Below are 22,723 nucleotides of genomic sequence, written 5' to 3'. Positions count from 1 at the left end.
AAGGAAATCCCCACTGTGGTGAAGAAAGTGTCCATATTTAAAGCATTAAACACAGCAAAATTACTGAAGATGTCACAGTAAGCTTTGGATCAAGAGCTGCACGTCTTTATTAACTGTATGAACCAAAAAAATAATAAAAGAAATAAATCAGTGACAATTTACACAAATACAGAAGCAAGATTTATTTTACATGTTAATCTCTTACATGTGGTGTAAAGCATGGAGCATGTGAAGTTTTTTTTTTTTTTTTTTCTTCATTCCTTTAATTGTAAGTTATTGTGCAGAAAGATGTGCTGGCTGCAGACATCTGAAGCTGCCAGACATGCATGTGCACTTCAATTCAGTAACTTACAAATTATATTTTGCACACACCCACACACGAGGGACCCCAGGGGCTTAGTAAGAAGAAGAAGAAAATTTTTTTTACTTCATAAAAACAGCACTTTGCAAAATAAAAACCACCGATACGCATCCCTATAGAGCACTACTGTACAAAAATATAAAGATGACAAAATTGTAAAATTTTAGTTTTTAGAGCACCAAAAGATGACACAAGTGAGGTTAGTTAGTTGTCCGTCCTTTAGCTCAGATTAAATCTTTACTATTCAGTCGCCTCTATGTTGGTACCAATGTGGAAGCGGTCCTCTGTGCTCACACGCCTCTGACCGTGTGCTCTGTCACCATCTCAGAGGATGACACACACTTATTTAGATCTGTACACCAGTCCTTCTGAGAGCCAGAGAGTACTTATTGAAGGCCTGTGTGTGACTGTGGAGTCCAGTCTGGTCGTCTTTGTTGTTTTAGGGGAAATCTTCAGCGAGCAGCTGTAGAGTCCTTTTTTCGAGACCCAAGTGGATCGCGTCGAGGTAGTGCAGAAACCTGGAGGAGGCAGAAAATAAACAGCTCAGCATTATCTGTGGACTCATATAAATGAATTGCATTAATGCACCACGTTTTATTTTATTTATTTGTAGCCTCATATTCAAATGTGACAAAATGAAACCTCACTACCACCGCCGTCATCTTTACCACATCCTGCCAACGGTTCAAATCCAAACCCGCCACCGCTGACCGGCTGAAGGAGCAGCAATTCTGTCCTCACCTTCGCTTAACTTTGCCTTGCTCCTTAAGCTTCTCGGATCTGCAGATGCAGCGCATGATTGGTAAATAGTCCAGAGCAGCTGGTGGACTGTTGCCAAGTGTACCAAACACTCCTTTCAGCATCAGACTCTCCATCACTTCTCTCCTCCGCTCGACCAACCTGGAAAGCAACACCGGACATCAACGTCAGCTAAAACCATTGAAACTACTTTTACACGTTTGTTGGGCAACGTGGCATTTTCTCGGGGTCCAAACTCACTGTGGCTCTGAGGGCCCGTCCTGTGTGAAGCTGAAACATTCACGATGAGCAGCCACGGGGAGGCTGAGCTCTTCTGCAGCCTCTTTGGCCAGCTCCCCTTCCAGCTGTCGTGTTCTCTCCAAAGCCTCCTCTGCTGATACCCGGAACTTGCGGAAGCTCAGAGCCTCGACCGCCGCCTGGATCTCCAGGCCAGTTGCTGTCATCGAGCTCCCTCTTTCAGCCTCCACACTTGACTCGTCTGTCATCCCATCTTTTATGACCACACTTACAGATGACAGACCTCTGTGACTGTCAGCCCTGTCGAGCAACGAGTCCATGTAGGACATGCTGTCTAAGAAGTCTGCTATTGATTCCAGACACTGTGACACTGGGAGGCTTTTTAAGCGCTCCTCAGGAGTCAGCGGCTTCCTTTTAGCCCTTTCTGAAGCTTTGACTTTCTCTTTGGCCTGAGGAGCGTTCTGAGGCTTACAGAGAGAAAGAAATCTATCTTCTGAGTCTGAGTCAGAGTTAGCTCCAGCTTGGTCAGGTAGATGGTGTCTCCTCTTGTTCTTCCTCATCCTGTTAGACATTTTGACTGGACTGTTGCTGTCTGAGCAATCAGCTGACTCTGTCGATAGCAGCGTGGATGACGGTTGCTCTTTCGGACTGGCAGAAGGCTGGTCTTGCGATACAGAAGCGCACTGCTCTGGGTTGCGGGTAGAGGTAGTCAGATGTGTGAGCGGCAGAGGTAAAAGGAGCTCCATGTTCGAGTAGAGCAAGTCGACTCCACGTCGTTTGCAGTCCGTCAGCAGCTCCCAACAACTGGGCTCCTCCACCAGACTGTGGCTCTGCAGAAACAACACACACTCAGTCATACTGGACACGCTTAACTCCAGCTCAGCTCAAAGTGCTGTGCGAGTCCTGCAGAACTATAACAGCATTTGAACTTTCAAAACAACAAACTGTGTCTACTTTTTCCTCCTGTTAAAGCCAGACATTATTCAAAGTGTGGGGCCATATAAGCGTCCAATACTACTCTTCAAAATAAAATTTTCACCCCTTTAAACACAGCACATCATTCTCCTTATTGTCACGATTGATGATTTCCTGAGTGAAATCATCAATCGTGGAGGTGATACGAGGAGCTGGTGATGTGTGACCCAAATGTAAACAAAGGACTTCAAGCGTTGCAAGGTGCTCTCACTTTCGGCACTCCATATGAGAGGAGCAGCAAACAGGGGATGGAAATTATTGATGTGGTTATGTGGTAGCTGGTTACAAGGCACAACATGTGAGGTAGAAATATATTTTTGTTTTATTACGTGAAAATACTGTGCATCTCCTGGAGGGTTTTAAGGTTATGTTACTTAGGAAGTGTGTCATCACTGAGAGCAGCTTATTGGAAAAGAAGGATGAAGGATTTTTATTTACTGACACTTTTAACTGCAGCGTCTAACAGGAAGCATCGATACGACAGTCCGCGTTTCTTCCTATATCGTCCACTCCTTGATTTCACAAAAACATTTTTCCCTACTGGAATCAGAGATTCCTTTGGTGTAATTTAATGTTAGATCACAGAACGATGTCCAACCTACTACTAGTTAATTCATGTTTCTGTTTGTCACTGCAGCCAAATTACCTGTATGAGATTTTAATAATATTGACTAAGTCCACACTACAGATCAGGGGTGTCAAACTGATTTGAGTAAGATTAAAGTTTGAAACTGCCCTTTCTGTCAGTGTACAGAGGTTTAACTACACATTTAATCCCGGAGTAATCGGCATTTCAACAGAAAGAAATCTGTCACTGCGACTCTTTGGGCTTAAATTTTAAGAAGTAAATGTGTAAACTTATAGAAATCTATTATCTCATTACTTTAATGCAGGATGAATGGCCACAGGAGCTCTTTATCAGCAGGAAAAGCTACAAAATGCGTGTAATACAATTAAAAGTCTGACATTTCTGTTCTGCTTCACACTTTAGTTACAAACTAATGTGCACAGTTAATGTGCTTTTATTTGATAGTGTATTTCCATACATCTAAAATTAACTTGAAAGAATGAGCAGCCTGAAGGTACGGTGAGTAAACTTTCGGTGCCCCTGCAGTGACAGGAATTGTTGCCTGAGTACCAGAGCCACGATCCATTAATAGACGTGACTGCCTGTTATGCACTCTGCGTGGTAAATAAACAATTTACCTTGAGCAGCTCCAAAACATCTGTCTCTTGTCCATTATTGAGCAGGCCCAGCTTGCTCTCAGTGCAGCCAGTGTCACAGGGAGGCAGGGTGGATTTGTCTGCTGCCTCTTCAGCTTCTGGCTTTACTTCAGTTTCTAATAAAATGAGGGAGAAAACACTTTTAGAGCGAGTCACAGCTACAGAAAATTATTTTATTATGCAAAAACAGAAGGTATTAAAAAAAAAGCTCAAACTCTCCTTGATCATCTTCTTACCATTTTTGCCCGTCGGCACTAAAGGCCTTGCCCCGTGGCGGCCGCCTGCACTGCGAGTCCAGAACTGCAGCTGCAGCAAACTCTGCCTGATGTCGCAGCCGTTGAGTCTGAGCAGAGACCGGATGTCCGCGGGGTCCGTCCTCATGTCCTCAGCCAAACACAGCAGCTGCAGGTAACTGCTCACGTTCAACTGTAGCAGGAAAAAAACCAAACAAACAAAAAAACCAAACATGAATGCTGGGCTGAATGACTCCATCAGAGCCGACACAATCAAGCCGAACAACCCTCCACTCACCAGAGATGGGGCCTTGAAATGTATCTCCTCAAAGGTTCCATCAAACATGCTGCTGAAAGCCAGATCTACAAAAACAAACATCATTTAAACTCAATATGCAAACAGTAGATAAACACACCGTTAGCACAGGCCACACTGAAAGACTAACCGCTGGTCGTGAGGACGACTGGCCTCTTAGTCGTCGTCATGAACGTCTTGATAGCAGCTAGAAATCCAGAGTCCTCGTCAAATATAACATCCACTTCTTCAAACAGGATGAGCGACGTTGCCGTCTTCTTGCTCTGTTCTTCGCTGCCCTTCTCTTTGGGAGCTGGTGGTGATTTCACAGGAAGGACAGCCTCATTTGCTTTCCCAACTTTCTTGGAAGCAGCTGGAAGAAGAAATGAAAGAATAAAGTCCCCAATTAAAACCCTTCATGCAGGTTTTATCATCAAAGAAGATTAAAATGTACCCATCTGCTTACCTTTTGTAGTGTTTTGTGGCTCCTTGGTGCTGGACGCTGCTGTTTTAAAGAATTTAGCTAAAGAAACTGGAGTCAGGCTTCCTTTTTTAACACCTCTGGGCGACTGTGGTTTCCTGGGGGAGGAAACCACCCTGCGAGGGGAGTTCAGCTTTCCTGAAAGACAAAGTATTCACATCATTTATGTTAATGAGAGTGTGGGGAGTGAGTTGGAGGGTGGGGTGGGCTGCTTTTAACTATGTAAAGCACTTTGTGCTACATTTTTTGTATGAAAAGTGCTTTATAAATAAAGATTGATTGATTGATTGATTGAATCAGAGAGTCATCTTGTAATATTCTCATGCAGATTGTGCAGAATGTAAAATTTAAAAAAGAGAGAGTGATATTTTCACATACTTGGAGAAGATCCAGGCCTGAGCGAGCCGGTGCTGCTGCTCGTGCCATAGCTGTTGAAGTATGTGGGTTTGTGGGCATTGACCCCCTGACTATCCACCTGATGTGACTGAGTGGCTTCTTTCAGCTGGGACAGAATAAGACGACCACTTCGCTGCGATGAAGCATTCACCTCAAACACCTGAAGAGACAATTTAGGAACTTAAGTTATCCAGGTATCCATTGAGCAAACGCATCGCATCAGAGTCACGTGACACGTCTGTACCTTGAAGCCCAGCTCCTGGGCACAAGCATACACTGCAGCAGTCTTTCCTACTCCAGTGGGTCCTGTGATCAGCACTGTGTTACACAACATGTCCTCTCCATCCTGGGAGTCGTCCTCTCCACCGTCCCAGTCTGAGTCTGGGGATTTTAAAAAAAATCCCCAGAGTTAAAAGAGCTAAAAGTAGTAGTTAAGATTTTTATTGTTGTTCTTATCGCTCACCATAGCTGCCGTCCTCTTTTTTCTTCTCCTTCTGCTTTTTTCTTTCTTCTCTGTCAGCACGGAGTTTCCATTCCTTCAGCCAGCTAGCCGAAAAAGAATATATACAGTCAGTATTTGATCTCCATACAGTGCAGATTTTTTTTTTTTTTTAAATGAGAGGCACAGCATTATAAAAACGAGTCATCTACATCTGCATTTCCTCACCTGTGCAGCCTCCTCACTGAGGCGGTGTTGCCTATGATGTCACTGGAGTGTTGTGGTAGATATTTGTCAGTCCAGAGCACGTCCTCCTTCACCACATCTGTAGGAAAAAACAAAACAAAGAATACACCAGACTGAGTTTCAGATTTTAATCTGAGGATTTATATTTGCAATTACTGTTTTTCTTTTTTTGGCCAGTTGGGGGCAGCAGAGAACAGGCTGTAAAACAAACTTCATCTCAAAAGCAGATAAATACTGATATATACTGAGAAGAACTACAGACTCCTTTAAGGTAACAGCAGTGATTCAGAACACACACAGAAAAGCTACCACACCTTTTTTCCCAGTGTCCTCTCCTGAAAGCAAGTCCTCTACTATGCACACGCTGTCATCGTCAGGTGGGATGGGAACAGGATGGAGTGGAGGCTTGGTTTTCTCTGTCGCCTCGTCCTCCTCTCCTCGCCTGGATCTCTGAGATCGTCTTGTACGGCCTCCACGCTTCGTTGGCTCTGCTGTGGAGACGTTCTCCTCTGAATGGTTGGATCGCCGCTTTTTAGCCACCTTTGCCGTATTTTCTCCTTCACTCGTTCTTTTCCTCTTCCCTCCCGCTGGTTCAGCTGCATCTCTGGTCACAGCCTCTTCTTCTGAGAAAGGAAAATTCAGTATTTGTTCAGGATAATTCAAGACAAGCACATTTGTCCCATTTTCACTCAAACAAGGCGAACATTAATTACAGTCAAAAGGACTAAACAGACTGTCATTAAACCCTAAAACACACAGCTACTGCAGTTTAACACGTGTCCTTGCACTTATCTGCTTATAGACACTGACCTGAGTGTGTAAACTGCTTCTGATGGTCAGCGCGTTTCTTCAGGAAGCGAGCGATGAACACCTGTGCAGGGAACTGAGGGTTGCTGGTGCTGAACTCCTCAACTAGAAGCTGCCGAACACTTTCAGAGATCTCAGGTCTCCAGCCTGAACCCTGCAACCAAAACAAGTCCACTCTTTATTTATCCCAGTACAATACAGCCAAAAGGGGGTTTTAAGCTTGCATTTTCATATAAACTCATCCTTTTTTAAAAATATAACATTGTTATTATACATGTGCCTTTAGATGGGAGGGATTAAAGCTGGATATTAAGTGATGGGTGTTGAGGATCAGGTTATTAAAACAGTGTACCCTTTTACAAAAGCTCCGACAGGCTGGTGCAGTCTTCACACAAAGCGAGCTGCTGACTGCTGGCAGAGGTTTGGATGTTTGCCTCCAAAGCTCTTTTAGCTGACAAAGTAATGAGGACTCGGGCCATGGCAGACTCCAGAGAGAGCAATCTGTCGGTATGCACAGAAATTAGGCTTTGCCTTAAAACTCCAACGTGATATTCGACTACTGAATATGAATCTGCTTACCGTTTGGTGGTTGCCTGGTGTGTGTCACTAGCTGAAAGGAGGAACAGGAGGCAGAGTACGCCTCCTTCGTGGCAGCAGTCTTGGCCATCTGTTTTTTAAAGGACTCGGGCAAACCGCTCTTCAGGAACTCTCTGCGCGCCCTGAAATGCTCATCATCCTGCGAGTTCTCCGAGCCCTCGCGGCTGCTGTCATCAAAGATGGAGATCACGGCTGACACCTTGCGAGCAGTCTTGTCTTGGCTGTGTGAGCCCACTCTGGAGCCTTAAACAAAGGAAACACATATCTGTTAGAAGATATTACAAAATAAATCAATAAATCACAGTTTTAGCCAAGAGGAAACTATAAAAACTACCCGAAGAGGCTTTGCCAGGTGGGGCGGCTTTGCCCAAAACATCATTCAGACTGCGTAAAGGCTTCTGGGTTTTCATCTTTTCAGGTTCTTTGAGAGGAGAGGCAGTCTGGTCATCAATGCAGATGACAGAATCCTGACAAACACAAACAAACAAAAACACAGAGAGCCTTTTTTATGGTGTTGTATTTTAAGTTTTACTCCAGAAAGACTCATGAGGGCGACAGCGAGGTAATATTTAGGCCTGATGCATTAAGACTGATAACTGTTCAGATTTTTAAACCCAGATTTTAAAAACATCTGGGTCAGTGGTGACTAATGACTGAGGATTTGTTTCAGGTGGAAAGTTATGGCATAGGTTTGAAATAATGACCCCTCTGAAACCTCTACCACAGTGAAATGTGTCTTGAATGAAGAACTGACGATCCATCCCCACCTTTATCTGCACTAGAGCACTCAATTAATAATAATAATAATAATGGATTGGATTTATATAGCGCTTTTCAAGGCACCCAAAGCGCTTTACAATACCACTATTCATTCACTCTCACATTCATACACTGGTGGAGGCAGCTACAGTTGTAGCCACAGCTGCCCTGGGGCAGACTGACAGAAGCGAGGCTGCCATATCGCGCCATCGGCCCCTCTGGCCACCACCAGTAGGCAAGTAGGGTAAAGTGTCTTGCCCAGGGACACAACGACCAGGACAGAGAGCCCAGGGATCGAACCGGCGACCTTCCGGTTACAGATGCGATTCCCAACCCCCTGAGCCACGGTCGCCCAATTATGCACTATACTGTATGTAAATGTTTAAATTTTACATATCTTCCATTGTTCCTGTCAGTGACAATAAAGATGATCTTAAAGTAACTTGCAATCGACATCGAAACCTCACATGTAAATGTTCTCCGAGTAATGTCTTATAATGTCATAAGACCCTTAAGGACAAACTGAGAAAACATCCACAACATGACTGAGAAATAAATGTGTAGTTTAGTGTGTATTAACACACGTGTGTATTAGTTACGTTCAATTTTGTAGTCTCAGTAATCTGAGACCAGTCTGCCTTAGTTCTTGTTTACACAGTCACGCAACACCACTCACTCATAGCCTCATCTTAACACACACTTCATCTTCCTCGCTTGCCACTGACTCTACCTCATTTTCACAGTAGCTCCTCTTGATGGAAGTTCGCGATGATCGCCTCAGAGAGCTCTTCTCCAAAGTTTTTTTATTCTGCTGAATCACTTTGGCTTTTTGCACCAACCTCTTGGCCTGTTCTCTCTTCTTAGACTCACTCGATGTCTGAATAGGATGAATTAGAACAAGTGTTTAATTATCTTCACACCACAATTATGATGGTTTAGTATTTTTTCCCAAGGTCACAAAATAAAAAATGCCATGCTTACTTTAGTAGGCAAAGACGCATTTATGCCTTCAGCCTTTGATGTGGAAAGATTTTTACTGGATCGCGTAAATTTCATCCTAAAAAAAAAAAAAAAGAAGAAAAAAAACATTACACGTTTTCATTTTTATGTTAAAAATGGGTAAGATCAGGAGGCAGATTAAAGAAAAAGCATGCGTCACCTGATTGGACTCTCTTTATCGTCAGGCGGGCACATCAGCTCCGATTGAAAGACGCCATATTTGGACGTGCGGGTCTTTGGGGTGGACATCTTTATGGGGCTGTCCTCAGGATGAGGTAAAGCAGTAACATCAGTGTCCTTTGACTTTGTTTGAGTTTGTCTCCTGGTTTTTCTGAGAGGACTTGTTGGGGTGGTTTCAGGTGTTTTCTGCACTACGGCCTCCCGTCTGGATCTTCTCAGAGCTGGCACGGACGGAGATGTGGTGATGGGAGACTCTGGCCTTTTCTCCTCGACCTCAACAGTCATGTTTGGCGTTTCTTCCTCAGCAGCAGCAGGAGACGCACTCACAGTCTCCTCTCCCTCTTTAGCTTTCTTTCCCCCCTTTTTTGCTGGTTTCTTCTTAGTGGCTTTCTTTCCTTGAGAGGGTTGAGATGTTTGCTCAACAGTCAGCAGATTTTCAGTTTCAGCTTCAGCAGCTTTATCAGCAGCATCCAAACTTTGCTCTCCTGGTTGCTTCTGCTTGCTTTGGCTCTTGACAGGCTTGGATTTGGAGCAGTCTGCAGTGGGCTGCTTAAAAGCGGCCATGAACTGCTTCCTCTCGACTTCACTGCACTTAGGAGTGGATTCGCTCTCGAGCACTGCCAGCTCTAGATCCTCCTCCTGGAGAACCACGTTGGATTTCCGTTTGGTAGTCAGAGAAGGAAGCTGCTGTCCAGCCTCTGCGAGAGAAGGTGAGAATCTCTCTGCAGGACTACGCGCGCCTTTTCTCCGGTTGAAGATGGAAGCCAACTTTCCCACTGCTTTGCTTGGTTCTTGTTTTGGTGAGACGTGCACTTGAGCCTGGATGGTGACAGTTCGGGGTGAAACCTGAAATGATGGCGACTCCTTAGGAACCATGTTTTCTTCAGATTTGGAAATATCCAGCTCACCCAAGTTTGTTTCCTTTGTCTCAATTTTTATTTTACGGTCATCATCTTTTACTTCTTCATCTTCTCTGTCCTCTTCAGCCTCATCCTGATTCTGACTCCGCACAAAATCCTCAAAGGAGATTCTTACTGTGCTGCTGTTCAACTGAGAAGACTCATCAACATTGACCTCCGTGCTTACATCACGGAGAGAGTTCTCAGTTTCTGCTTCTTTCTCCTCTGGCTCTGACTGCTTTGCCTCTTGTTGCTGCCTCTTCCTGGTATTTTGTGGTGTGGTTTTAACCTGTTTTGCTTCATACTTTGATGGTACAATCGGAGACAACTCAATAGTGTTTAGTGCTGTTTTAAGTTCAACACATTTAGAACCATCTTCCTGATCATCATCTTTCTCAGCCTGCTCATCCGTGATAATCTTAGTGGCATTCCTCTCTGATGTTTCTGCAGGAATGCAGCTCTCAGCACTAACCTGGGCCAGTAGAGCTGCTGTATCGCTGCCAAGGACTCCAAAACTTTTAACTGCATCTACAGCCTGGTCTTTGCTTTCATGGGATTCTTGTACAGTCACGCAACTTGACTCCTCGGTGGAACTGACACCTTCAGCCCCCACAAGTTTCCTTGAAGCTTTGCTGGTTTTTCGACCCCGTTTCTGAGACAGCTGTTTCACCGTCTCCGAATTGTTGTGTTTTTCTGCAAAATGAGGCCTCCCTGCTTCTTTAGTTTGCTCTGGTGAGCTGGTTTTCACTTTACAGGATGGAGCCCTCTTGCTAAAGTAGTTCATGATGTTGTTGGAACGTGGAGGAGAGAAGGGTTTCTCCACAGGCTTAGGCACAGGAGAGAAATAGTTGGTGATTGTTTTGACAACAGGACTGCCACCATCTTTGCGAGATTTCTTGCAAGGCTGCAAAAGAAAGACAAATTTAATCAAAGATAAAAATGCAAGGCAGTTAAAAATAGTTGGTGCATTTGATGCGCTGCTCAAATCAGTGTCATAGCACACCTGGCTGTCAAAGTCCTCAATGACAGAAGGCATAGCCACAACACCAGCCATTTTCCGACGAGACCTAAAGCAGAAAGAAATAAAACACTGTTACACAAAACTCTGCAGAAGAACAGATCAGCAAAGGCACATCAGAGATTCAGGTGAAAGTTTAACTACTTTCCTTTTCCCAGAGACCCAGCCATCCTGTCACCTGACATTTTCTAATTTTCCCTCATACTGATTCCTGCCAAGGAGCCGTCTCTCCTCCTCTGTGACTTTACTATTTTTAGAGAAAATAATAACTACAAGCTACAGGTGGGACTCACCAGACACTCCATAATATGATATTATCACAATACTTTTTGATGTTTTTATTTTATTTTTGCCGAGTATTTCATTAACATATATTGAGATCTTTGAACCTTTTGTTAACTGCAAATGATGACCTCAAAGTTAAACTTTGTAAATATCCAATATTTACAATAACCAACAGTAAGTCAGTGTTTATAAATTAGATGTAACTATTTGCAAACCTTAAACGAGTAATGGCAGGCAGTCAAAGTCAGACTGACTGCAAAAAGGTTGCCTCCTACTAGGCAACCTGTGCAATCCAAATTGGTCGTGAGTGGGCAATCTTTAGTCACCGCAAGTTGCAATCAGTCGCTGAATGTGAAAAATTCACTACAATCACCAGGCAGCGAGTCTGGTGGCAAGAAAAAAAAAGGACCCGGAAAAATAACAATGGGGAAAGAAAGGGGGGGAAATGAAAATCAACAATTAAAATAAAGCTATGTGCAGGTTATTTGTACTTTATATGATGCATCTGCATTCAGGTATGTTCTGGATGATTTAGCAGTTTTCCTTTTATTTTGTTGCGCGGATTACGAGCGTTTATTATGTTTTGACATTGTGATAAAAGCATGTGGTATTTACATTCAGAAATATTAATAATTACTTTAACACTAAGTGTATTTACAAGTGATAACACAAAGCCTTTCCTTTTCTTTAAAGTAGTGTTCTGTCAGCGCTTTTTGTCAATGTCACGACAGCCAAGTAGAAGTTTTGCTAAAGCACTGTCAGTATGAAAAGGCTGATAAACACTAGGCTCACGTGTCTGTTACTTATGGTGTTCGCGAACAACAACTAAGCTGTAAAATGATATTATTCCTGACATGGCGCCCAGGAACTTCCAGTTTTGTGCGACACAAGAGAGAAACTACGTAAACAAAGGAAACACTCACCGATGAAGCCGAACCGGAACTTGCTGCAAAGGTTTGTCATTCACGTCTACGACTGACTGAACAAACAACTAAACATAAAATCATCGCGTGAGTCTGTTTGGTGCCAAAAGAAATATGTTACTGTAAAACAACAAGCTAGCTGTCTTCGCTAGATGCTAGTCTAAAAGCTTCCCACAGATCCCAGAAGTGCTCCAAACATTTACCAGCGTGTCAGACAAGTATATAAGAAGGCAAAGTGCTAAAAGGTTACACGGATATTTTCCGAACTGCTCCGAAACCGAACCAAAGGTTCGTATTTCTTCACATACTGCGGCTGTTTCAATAGCGCGCCAGTTCGGTTGTGAATCAAGAGCGCGAAATATACACGACCTTTGGCATAGCGTCAGTCCACCAATCACAGGGAAGAAAACGCCTCCGTCATCAGCTGTCCTAGTCCGCCCATAACAAAGATGGCGTGTGGCGTCGCCTTCAACGGAGAGGTAAAATAACGACAGCTCCCTCTAGTGTGAGCATTTCACGTTTCACAAAATTATATCCCATCCATCCACGTAAAAGCTATTAAAATATAATTTTTTGTGTAAATTACACTTATTGGGAGAAAAAGCTAAAGCTAGTTGTTAAAAAATGGTTCCAAAATATTTAAAATACAAAATAGATCAAGGAGCTGTTTTTATTTTATTTTTTTTACATTTTATCCCAACTTCTTGATAACCATATTTCATGTCAAACAATTACAATTCATTTTATAATTGTGTCTTTTATATTGTTACACCATTTTTTTCATCACATCAATATGTTAAAGATGAAGAATAATAAATGTTTTTTCCCCAAAAACATATCAGCAACCCTGTTACTGAAGCTCATTTAACCTGGATAAGGAAGAGCAAAACAATTCTATGACCTGAAAAGAATGATTGAGTCAGGAACCAGTTTACTTTGGTATATTTTGTGCTTATCCAGTCTTTTGAGACCCGACTGAGCATCACTCTAACCTGTTACCCATACAACCAAAAGAAGGCAAATTAACTTCAGTTTCCTACCTTTATTTATATAACTATATTCACCCAGACTTTCACAGCCTACTGTTCCACTGTCAGTAAGTTTTTCCAAGAAAACACTAATATTAGCACAGATTTAAAACCCTGTCACTAAAGAGAATAAACAAAAATTACAAACCTAGAAGTTGATCCTGTTTTCCTGGACTTTTTCAGTGGAAGAACCATTTCAATACGCATCCAAGTGACTTCTTCACTCTCAGCTGACTGCAGGTTTCCCCAACCTTTTAAACAGTACATTTGCATAATAGGTGAAACTAACAATGTCTAACAATGGGCAGTTTCATGATTGTACCATTGATTGACCATGAGTACCATTCAGAGAGTTGGGGAGTGGACGCAATCACAGCATTGTAAGTTGGAGATAGAGGTACACTTAAGGGGCCTAGGTATCTTTTCCCTTTCATGTAAATGACCTGTGTTACTCTCCGTCCCTCTGTTCCTCCCTCTCCAGGACGTCCACATCCTTCACATTAAAGAAATGGCAACTGGCCTGTTAGTGTACATAGACTGGGGAAGTATAAATATATATCTGGATCTCTTCTACAGCATGTTTTTTGTCCTGTCTTCCTTCTCTCACCCCAACTGGTCGCAGCAGACAGACGCCCCTCCCTGAGCCTGGATCTGACGGAGGTTTCTTCCTGTTAAAAGGGAGGTTTTTTTTCCACCACTGTCGCCAGTTCTTGCCAGTAGGGGTCATATGATTTTTGGGGTTTCTCTGTATGTATTATTGTAAGGTCTGCCTTAAAATAAAAAGCGCTTTGAGGCGACTGCTCTTGTGATTTGGTGCTGTATAAATACAATTTTTTTTAAAAAAAAAGGATTTTTGAAGGGCCTATATATGAAATAAAGATATGTTTATGATTCTGCATATTATATTATATTATATTATATTATATTATATTATATTATATTATATTATATTATATTATATTATATTATATTCAATCTTTTCCTTCTTAGTCACTTAAAGTATGTTTATAAAACTGTTTATTGTTATTTATTTTTACAATTTCTGCTTCCCTCCTGGCCAGATCTTTCTTTAAAAAAAGACATTTTTTATGTCAATGACACTTTTTACCCGGATAAATAAAGGATATGTAAAAGTCTCTGCTAAAAACTGCAAGCAGACCTTGTGCAGCAAAGAAGCGCCAGGCCATCATACTACCACCACCACGTTTGACTTCCAAAAAATGAACCTTTTTTCCTCATCAGTTCATAGACTATTAGTTTATATATAATATATATAATTTCAATTTAATATTATTTTATTTAATATATTTCTTGGGGAATGATACGAACCTTTGTGTTCTTTTTGCTCTCCCATGGACGCCATTTTTCACAGTCTTTTTCTTATTGTTGAATCATGAACTTTGATATTGACTGAGGTGAGTGAGGCCTGCGGTTCTTTAAATGTTGTTCTGGTTCTCTTATGACATCTTTTATGCTCCAAATCTTCTCCATTTGTCTTTCCAGACTGAGAGATGTCAATGGCTTTATTTCTCAGCTGTTTCCTTAGACTGTGTTATTATGTGGTGCTGTTTGAGAGCTTTTAGCCTACTTCACTTTATCAGACAGTTTTTCTTCCTTTTGGTGATTTCATGATTCAGCAAGTCTGGCAGTAATAAGGCCTGGGTGTGGTTAGTGAAACTGAACTAAGCTCTCACTTTGTCGCACAGGACCAGGTAGGATTGGACAACTTTCTTACCTTAATAAATTAAATAATCACTGTTGTATTTAATCAGGTTACTTTAGTCTAATATCAACATTTATTTTACCATCTGAAACATTTAACAAATATGGAAAAAAACAAAAACAAAAACCAAGAAATCAGGAAGGGACAAATACTTCTTCGCAGCACTGTTTGCCTGAAGTGATTTTAAAAAGAATATCACCACATTTCTAAAGTAAATATTTGGTATTTCTCCTTTAAGAAAACAGCTTGTAGATGATCAAAACTGGTTCTTTGAGTTCTGCCTTTCCTGTTCTTTGTTTCACTTTAGTTAAACAATGGCTGATGAGCGTGCTGTTCCCAGCTCTGGTAAATATTATTCTGTTCATGAAACCTGTATATAGAAATGGAATATAAGACTGTTTTGATTTATTTGTTAACATAACAAGGAAGCACATTTTTAATCAGACTCAGTTGTTACTGGCCGTGTCTTTGCATACAGGGAAGTGACTTTCAGTGTCGCATGTCTGATTGTGCTTAGATTCCACAGTGTTCAGTAGAGTACTCAGTGCTTAACAGAGATATCATTTACAGATTATTCTGTGTGTATAAAACATCATTTTATTTCACACCTCTGTCATCTTGGCTTTTAAACTGATGGACAACAAGCTAAGCAAACATACCACTGCTATCTACTCACATTGTTTTCACAGTTTTATTTACTAGTACTTGCAGTTACACAAACGTGTCCATAAATTCTGTATGAAGACACTTTTATAGTTTTACAGTTTGTAAACAGTGCTGCATCTGTGTTGCAGGGCACAGTCACGACTCTCCAGAGTTGAGGATCGTGCTGATAGGTGGCAGAGAATTAACAGGAGAGCCCAGTAATAAGAGTCTGAGCGGTAACATCATACTGGGTCAAAATGTTTTTGACACCAGCAGAAGAACTGCCCAGAGTGTGGCAGGGCAGCAGGAGGTTCATGGCAGACGGGTCACTGTGGTGGATACTCCAGGCTGGTGGTGGCACTATCCACTAGAAAACACCCCAAAGCTGGATCAGATAGAAATCCAGAACAGCGTCCATCTGTGTCCCCCAGGACCTCACGCATTTCTTCTGGTCTTTCATCATAGCTTTTTTTTGCCCCAGATCTTCATATCATCTTTAAACGAGCACCTGAAACTTTTCCACAAGGATGTGTTGAATCACACCATCGTACTGTTCACTGCTGAAGATCCATGGGAAAAAAAAAATATCAACTTCAAAATCAGTATGTGGTCAGAAATGCAGTGGATTCTTGAGCAATGTGGAAACAGAAAACATGCCCTCTGTATGAGTAACAGGGAGGACAGCAGTCAAGTTGAAAAGCTTTTTGAGAAAATCGACGTAATGGTTGCTGCAAATGGAGGCCGTCACTATCCCATTGATCGTGCTCATGGAAACGCTATGAGGGAGGAAATGAAAGCAATAAGTGACAGAGCATCTAAGAGGTTTGATGAGGTGCAGACACACAGAAGGAAACTCAGAGCACTAATTGAAGGTGAGTCAAAGAGGTCCTGAAAAAAAATCACAATAAATGGTAAATGGCCTGTATTTATATAGCGCTTTTCTAGTCCCTAAGGACCCCAAAGCACTTTACATATCCAGTCATCCACCCATTCACACACACATTCACACACTGGTGATGGTAAGCTACATTGTAGCCATAGCCACCCTGGGGCGCACTGACAGAGGCGAGGCTGCCGGACACTGGCGCCACCAGGCCCTCTGACCACCACCAGTAGGCAACAGGTGAAGTGTCTTGCCCAAGGACACAACGACCGAGACTGTCCAAGCTGGGGCTCGAACCGGCAACCTTCCGATTACAAGGCGAACTCCCAACTCTTGAGCCACGATCGCCCCTTAATAAAGTTGAATTAAAGACTAATAAATCTCTAAAGTAAATTACAGAAGAAAATGAGACATATTTCTCACTTTATTCACACACACATACAAGATATTTCATGTACCACCACATGAGACAAGGCAATGGATACCAGTTACTAGTTACAGTTACATTTAGATATTCATTAGAGATATTTGCCTTCTGAATGTAGGGACTCATGGTCTGTCGCTACTTTGTAACTTAAAAACAGAATCCCTATAGAGATAAGGTCCGATCCATAGGTTCCAGTTTCAGTTCCATTGAAACTTCCATGGCAGTTTGTGTTAGATATTTTAGTATTATGGGAGCATGTACTGGGTACTTTTTTTGATGATATTAGACAGAAGATTCTGTGACTCAACAAGGCTCTTTATGTTAACCGTCATTTTCTCTTGCTTTGTCAACTCAAGATTTTATGGTGTGAAAGTAGATACTAAGGTTGGAGGGAAAACACCAACAAATCACTCTTTTACTTATCACTCCCTTGCAGAAGATGTTTATGTGAAGACCATCTGGGTTGTGTCAGAACTCACGGATGTAGGAGACCTCTGTATAAGATTTATAGGCCTTGAGGGTGCATCTTGTAGAACAAAGGATTCTAACTGTCTAGTGTTTAACGGACCTGTCAAAGGTATGTTGAGATACGATTGTAGAAGGCCTCTTTCAGAGCTGGGGGACCTTCCTTATATGGTTTTAACTTGAAACTTGTTGACACACGAACTTTCTGCCTATAAATACTGCTGCACAAAAGAATAAAACTTTGAGTTGATTTTGGGAAAGCAACCTGAACAGTCTCTGTATCATTTTGTTCTCCTAACTGCTCCCGACGTCGTAACTAACCCGCTGACGGCATATCTGAGTGCTACTTGAGAATATATTGCTGAGTGTTACTTAAGAATAATTTTGAATCTTATAGGGTAAAGACAAAACTCTGCTTATAGACGCCCACGCCTCGGGGAAACCCGATCCACGGACCAGACCCGGGACGGAGTTTCTTTCAGTTTGCTCATGTCTACTTGGGTCTTTTGAACTTGGAGAAAACATCTGACTTTGTTGCTCTCACTAGTTCTTGGCCTCCTTCCTTCTGCTTAGCACACAGTGCTGGATTTTGGGTGAAATCCTCCATGCATAGTAAGGAGCTTCCAAGTCTTGTTGTCAATAGTTTTTATCTTTTTATTTGGCCAGCTTATTATCCCAATTGGATATCTAATCACTGGGACAGCGTAGGTACCAGATCTTGTTGGTAGCTATTGCCCAGATCGTATTCTTTCCATTCAGCTGACTCCTCAGGACTTGCCTTACTCTCACTAGGTATTTGGTGGTTGCAGCTTTCATGATTCCTATTTATCGTTGGAATTCCCGGGCACTTGTAGCTATCCTTAAGGTCTGTAATGTTGCTCTGACTATTTTTCGGACTATTTTTCTTCTCTTTGTTACCATCTGACTAGACTTCTCCAGTCCGAATGACATTCCGATGTCATTGCTGTAGATCCTAGTGGTATGGATCAGTATATCTATGTCTCGTTCACTCTTGGCATACAGCTTGATGTCATCCACGTAGAGGAGGTGGCTAATAATTGCTCCATTCGGTATGTGTAGCAAGTCTTGTCAGCTATTTAACTGAGAGGATTCAGGACTATGACGAATGGGGACAGAGCATCTCCTTGTGGAAACTTGTGCAGTTGGCTTGAAGTTGGCCTCTAGTGTTGTTCCCCACATCCCCATTGAATTTCTGATGAAGGCTCTGAGGGTCCTTTTAATCTTGGACAATTGTAGGCATTCCAAGATCCATGTATACGGCAATGTGTCATGGTCCTCGGTCGGTGCCCCAGTGTTTTGAGTTTTTGTACTTTTATTTTGATATTATCACATTTTATGGCAGTTGTGTTTTGGGTTGCATTTTTTGTACTTCTAGCTCTCCTGTTCTCCTTGGTTTGAGATTTCTAGTGCTTATGTCACAAGTGTAGAAGGGAACCCCTTCAATAATTGGAAGAGCAGCAGGGGGTGATCACAGAAACAGAAAACGTATTACCCGGTTAAAATAGTCAAAAGATAAATACACTTTATTTACAACACTAAAAATACCCTGCCCTTTTCTTGGTTGCTGTTATGAACAAACAAACAGATTATTCCAGGGTCTCTTTTCAAGAGACTAAAAGCAATATAAGTGATCAATATTACCATTCTGTAGAATATTCTTATATTTCACTTTTACTTGTTCCCATGTTCTAGTGGGTCCTGTTGTGGCTCTAATGTGAAAGGGGATATAATATAACATAATATAATATAATGTAATATAATATTGGATAATATAGTGTAATATAATAAATCTACCCTACCGCCTACTGGTGTTGGCCAGAGGGGCCGATGGCGCGATATGGCAGCCTGGCTTCTGTCAGTCTGCCCCAGGGCAGCTGTGGCTACAACTGATTAAACTCTGAAACTCCTGAAATCCCTCACTCAAGAGTTCTTGCTCTGCTGCCGAAAAATACCGAGCGCGCTCCTTCGACATTTTCACCGACCAATCAGAGGGTTGCCGATCAATGTTTCTACTATCGATGCGTAGCCCCTTTTACGACACCCAGTGATCTCACATTACTTCATCCAGCTGTACTAATCGTCAACAGCAGGTGTGTTCGGGGAACCGGATTAGTGAGCTCACGGTTAGCGCGATGATTTGGTCTTGGATGTGTCATTTGATCTTGGATGTAGTAAGCGACGTACGAAGAACGGGCCCCAGGTTTTATCCAAAATATCCTAGTGATATCACTGCTGCCATGGTGTAGATCAGCTGGTTGGTTTTGGTGATGTATGTGTATATGTATATATATATATATATATATATATATATATATATATATATATATATATATATATATATCATGATTTGAATGCATTAAAACTATATGCCTGATTCTTAATTAGTTTTGCTTCTGCAGGTGGTAAAACCCCACCAGCACATTTAAGACTAGTGATGGTTGGTGCTCAGTGGTCAGCTAAGAGCTCGGCTGGAAACACCATTCTGAGGAAAAAGGCTTTTGCTGTTCATCACAGAAGAACAACGATGTCCTGTGAAATTAATCACGGCATTCTGGGAGAAAGGACACTCGCAGTGGTGGATTCTCCTGGCTGGTTCTACAACCACACCCTTCAGGACACCTCTGAGACAGATAAACATGAAATAGAGAACAGTGTGTACATGTGCACTCCAGGACCCCACGCAGTGCTCCTCGTGGTAGGCCTGGCATCTGCATTTAATACATCCTACCACAGAGCAGTCCAGGAGCACATGAGTCTGTTTAGGGATGATGTCTGGAAGCACACCATTGTTCTGTTCACTAGAGGTGATTGGCTGGGAGTGAAGACTGTGGAAGAACGTATAGAGAGTGAGGAAGGTCTGCAGTGGCTGATGAAGCAGTGTGGGAACAGGTACCACGTCCTGGACAACATGAAGGATAATGATGAGATGCAGGTACAAGATCTCCTGGAGAAGATTGAAGAGATGTGGGCAGGAAATGAAAACTCACATTATGAAGTTGATCCGGATCGTGAAGCACAGCTGGAGGCCAGAAAAGAGGCAGAAGGAAAATTAGCTAGAAGGATCAGAAAGACCACTGAAAGACAATCAAGAATACTGGGAAAGTTATTTGAAGGTAATCAAAAAATCATCAAATAATTATGGCATTATTTTAGTCACTCTTTCAGTTTAAACTTTACTTTTTTACAGGAGAGAGGCTGAAAATCACTGACCTGAGGATTGTACTGCTTGGCAGAGAGGAATCTGGGAAGAGTATGGCAGGAAACAAAATCTTTTTCAAAACAATATTTGAGAGAAGTTTGTTGAAAAAGGTAACCCAATATGCTGCCTGAATTGAAATGTGATATAGAAAGGATAAGATTTAATTTAATTTATCAGATCTGTAACAATTGTTAAATAAAAAAAAAATTGTGCAGGAATTCGAGGACCGGAGAAGAACAGAAAAGTGTGTAAAGCATGAAGGAAATTTAGGTGGAATAAATGTTGCAGTCGTTGAGACTCCAGGCTGGCCTGCAGACACGACGGCTCCTGTCTGGCTAAAAGAAGAAGTTCTCCGCAGCGTCTCCATGTGCGCTCCAGGCCCTCATGTTTTTCTCTTGGTTGTTCCCATTTCCAAAGCATTCACAGAGGAAGACCACAAAGCACTGGTTGAGCTGTTGATGCCCTTTGGAGAGAGAGTGTGGAGACATTGCATGGTGTTGTTCACCTGGGGAGACTGGCTGAATGACAGACTCATTGAGGAGCACATTGCAGGAGAGGGGAAAAGCCTCCAGTGGCTGGTGGAAAAGTGTGGGTACAGATACCATGTCCTCAACTGCCATAGTTTGGGTTATCATTTTCCTGTCAAACTGCTCTTCCAAAAAATAATTGATTTGATTACACGGAACAAGGAACAATGCTTCACTGCTGAAAGCAAACAAGGGAAAAAACAGCCTGTGCTGACAGAAGAAGAGTGGAACAGGAGGGAGCAAGAGCTGATAGACCGAATGTTGAGAGCTGTTGTAAATGAACCAGAAGAGCCAAAACAACCATTTGTGAAGCGAGGAGCCAGCTTGGATGGAGTTTTCATTCCAAGCAGTGAGTTGATATTAATTAGAGAAAACTCTGAATTTGTTTTATATTTTTACTTGTGGGTATGATATCAAATAGCATTCAATTTCTGTTTCAGTGTGCGGAGACGTTCCCTCCGAGTTCGGGAACATGTCAGAACTTTTTAATCAAAGAGCACGTGCCAAAGTGTCTGAATGGCTGAAGACCAGAGCTGGAAACTCTGATGTCACCTCGGGGATTGGCAGCATGAGCGCCTCAGCCAGTCATGTGGATGAAAGTCCTCTGCCTGATGAAAATGATTAACCAGCAATTCCCACAACGGACAAGATAGTTATTCATTAGAAGAAAAACTCTATAAAAACTCAAATGCAGGAACTTGCTAAGCAAACTAAAAAAACTGGATTGAAACAGAGGTACTAAGATCCTGATTTTTTAAAAATAGGTTATTTTTTTATGTAATAAGCTATGCAACCTTCAGTTGGTTTTAATATAGTTAGCAGATTCTCGTTGTCAAAACGGCTGATGCCACCCTAGCCCAAACCTTATATTTGCCCCTGGTTCTACATTAAATGGTTCAACGTTAAGAATTCAATAAAGATTTTATGTTTGACTGTTTTCTGTATTTTGCTTGTGATAAAAAACAACAACTTTGAAATGTAGACTGTAATAATTTTGCAACCCAGTACTTTCACTCTAAGAAAAGAATTTACAGCAAAATGCTGCAGTGTAAAAAACTTAGTTCCATCTGTTAATGCCCTAATTTAATTTCCATATATTTTACTGCATAAAATTATGTTTAAATAATCATTAGAATTACACATTTTGATAAACATATTTTAAAGATGCAACTAATACAATGCATTATTTTTTTTTTAAAAACTACAAATTTACGGTGTCATTGATCAGAATCAGAATCAGAAACTTTATTGTCATTGTCACGAGAACAACGAAATGAAGAATGGTCCCCGATCATTGCATCATCCCTAGCAATATCAAAATATAAATAAAACAATAAAATTCAATAAATAAAATAGATAGAATACTTAAAATACTAATAAGATGTAACAGTAAAACATTCACATACATTCCCACACACATGCTTCAGACCGTGCATGGATTAACACAAGAGTGGCGTGATGGACATTTTTTTGTAGTATTCAGATGTGTTATTGCAGTTGGATAACAGCTGTGTTTGAGTCTATTAGTCCTTGCTCTGATTGCCCTGTACCGTCTGCCTGAGGGCAACAGTTCGAACAGGGAGTGGCCAGGATGTGAGGTGTCTTTTATGATGTTTTGGGCCTTTTTAAAACAGTGGGCATTGTGTAGAACTTCCAGTGTGGGGAGAGGGCAGCCAGTGATCTTTTGGGCGG

The 22,723-nt window shown here is 41.8% G+C and overlaps 2 protein-coding genes across 3 annotated transcripts; one reads left to right on the top strand and one right to left on the bottom strand.

The window, feature by feature from the left end:
- Window positions 1-167: 167 nt before the first annotated feature.
- On the bottom strand, window positions 168-12,481 carry atad5a (ATPase family AAA domain containing 5a). Of its 2 annotated transcripts, none has more exons than XM_086288998.1 (22): window positions 12,114-12,481; window positions 10,891-10,954; window positions 8,969-10,791; window positions 8,791-8,866; window positions 8,540-8,686; window positions 7,385-7,517; window positions 7,033-7,293; window positions 6,806-6,954; window positions 6,457-6,607; window positions 5,961-6,269; window positions 5,629-5,725; window positions 5,425-5,507; window positions 5,206-5,342; window positions 4,944-5,121; window positions 4,551-4,703; window positions 4,236-4,457; window positions 4,088-4,152; window positions 3,793-3,982; window positions 3,539-3,672; window positions 1,361-2,187; window positions 1,103-1,261; window positions 168-879 (listed from the first exon to the last, which is right to left on the bottom strand). In XM_086288998.1, exons 2-22 carry the CDS (start codon window positions 10,939-10,941, stop codon window positions 801-803), a joined length of 5,424 nt encoding a protein of 1,807 aa, XP_086145124.1. In that variant the 5' UTR covers window positions 10,942-10,954; window positions 12,114-12,481; the 3' UTR covers window positions 168-800. The 2 variants fall into 2 exon arrangements, with proteins under 2 accessions (XP_086145124.1, XP_086145125.1); XM_086288999.1 differs by having other exon boundaries at window positions 5,961-6,266.
- A 2,315-nt stretch (window positions 12,482-14,796) lies between these two features.
- LOC147332449 (GTPase IMAP family member 8-like) lies at window positions 14,797-21,963 on the top strand. Its single transcript, XM_086288994.1, has 7 exons — window positions 14,797-14,853; window positions 15,172-15,209; window positions 15,659-16,381; window positions 19,705-20,418; window positions 20,493-20,614; window positions 20,720-21,380; window positions 21,472-21,963. The coding sequence occupies exons 2-7, from the start codon at window positions 15,179-15,181 to the stop codon at window positions 21,654-21,656; spliced, it is 2,436 nt and encodes an 811-aa protein (XP_086145120.1). The 5' UTR covers window positions 14,797-14,853; window positions 15,172-15,178; the 3' UTR covers window positions 21,657-21,963.
- Window positions 21,964-22,723: the final 760 nt, after the last annotated feature.

This window comes from Aulonocara sp. 'chitande type north' Nkhata Bay, linkage group LG4, assembly GCF_057382095.1.
Source record: "Aulonocara sp. 'chitande type north' Nkhata Bay isolate Kocher_YH1m ecotype deep benthic linkage group LG4, A_spYH_male_GT1.1, whole genome shotgun sequence".
NCBI lineage: Eukaryota > Metazoa > Chordata > Actinopteri > Cichliformes > Cichlidae > Aulonocara > Aulonocara sp. 'chitande type north' Nkhata Bay.
The sequence above is the reverse complement of the archived record's forward strand: the minus strand, read 5'-3'. Positions and strand labels throughout refer to the sequence as shown.

Excerpts from the sequence above, each read along its gene's own strand:
- atad5a (XM_086288998.1), bottom strand. The coding sequence starts at position 10,941 with ATGGCTGGTGTTGTGGCTATGCCTTCTGTCATTGAGGACTTTGACAGC. Across the intron at positions 8,687-8,790 it reads ATGCGTCTTTGCCTACTAAA|ACATCGAGTGAGTCTAAGAA; the intron begins GTAAGCATGGCA and ends CATCCTATTCAG. Across the intron at positions 5,508-5,628 it reads TCAGTGAGGAGGCTGCACAG|CTGGCTGAAGGAATGGAAAC; the intron begins GTGAGGAAATGC and ends TTTTTCGGCTAG.
- LOC147332449 (XM_086288994.1), top strand. The coding sequence starts at position 15,179 with ATGGCTGATGAGCGTGCTGTTCCCAGCTCTG. Across the intron at positions 20,419-20,492 it reads ACTGGGAAAGTTATTTGAAG|GAGAGAGGCTGAAAATCACT; the intron begins GTAATCAAAAAA and ends ACTTTTTTACAG. Across the intron at positions 21,381-21,471 it reads TGGAGTTTTCATTCCAAGCA|TGTGCGGAGACGTTCCCTCC; the intron begins GTGAGTTGATAT and ends TTTCTGTTTCAG.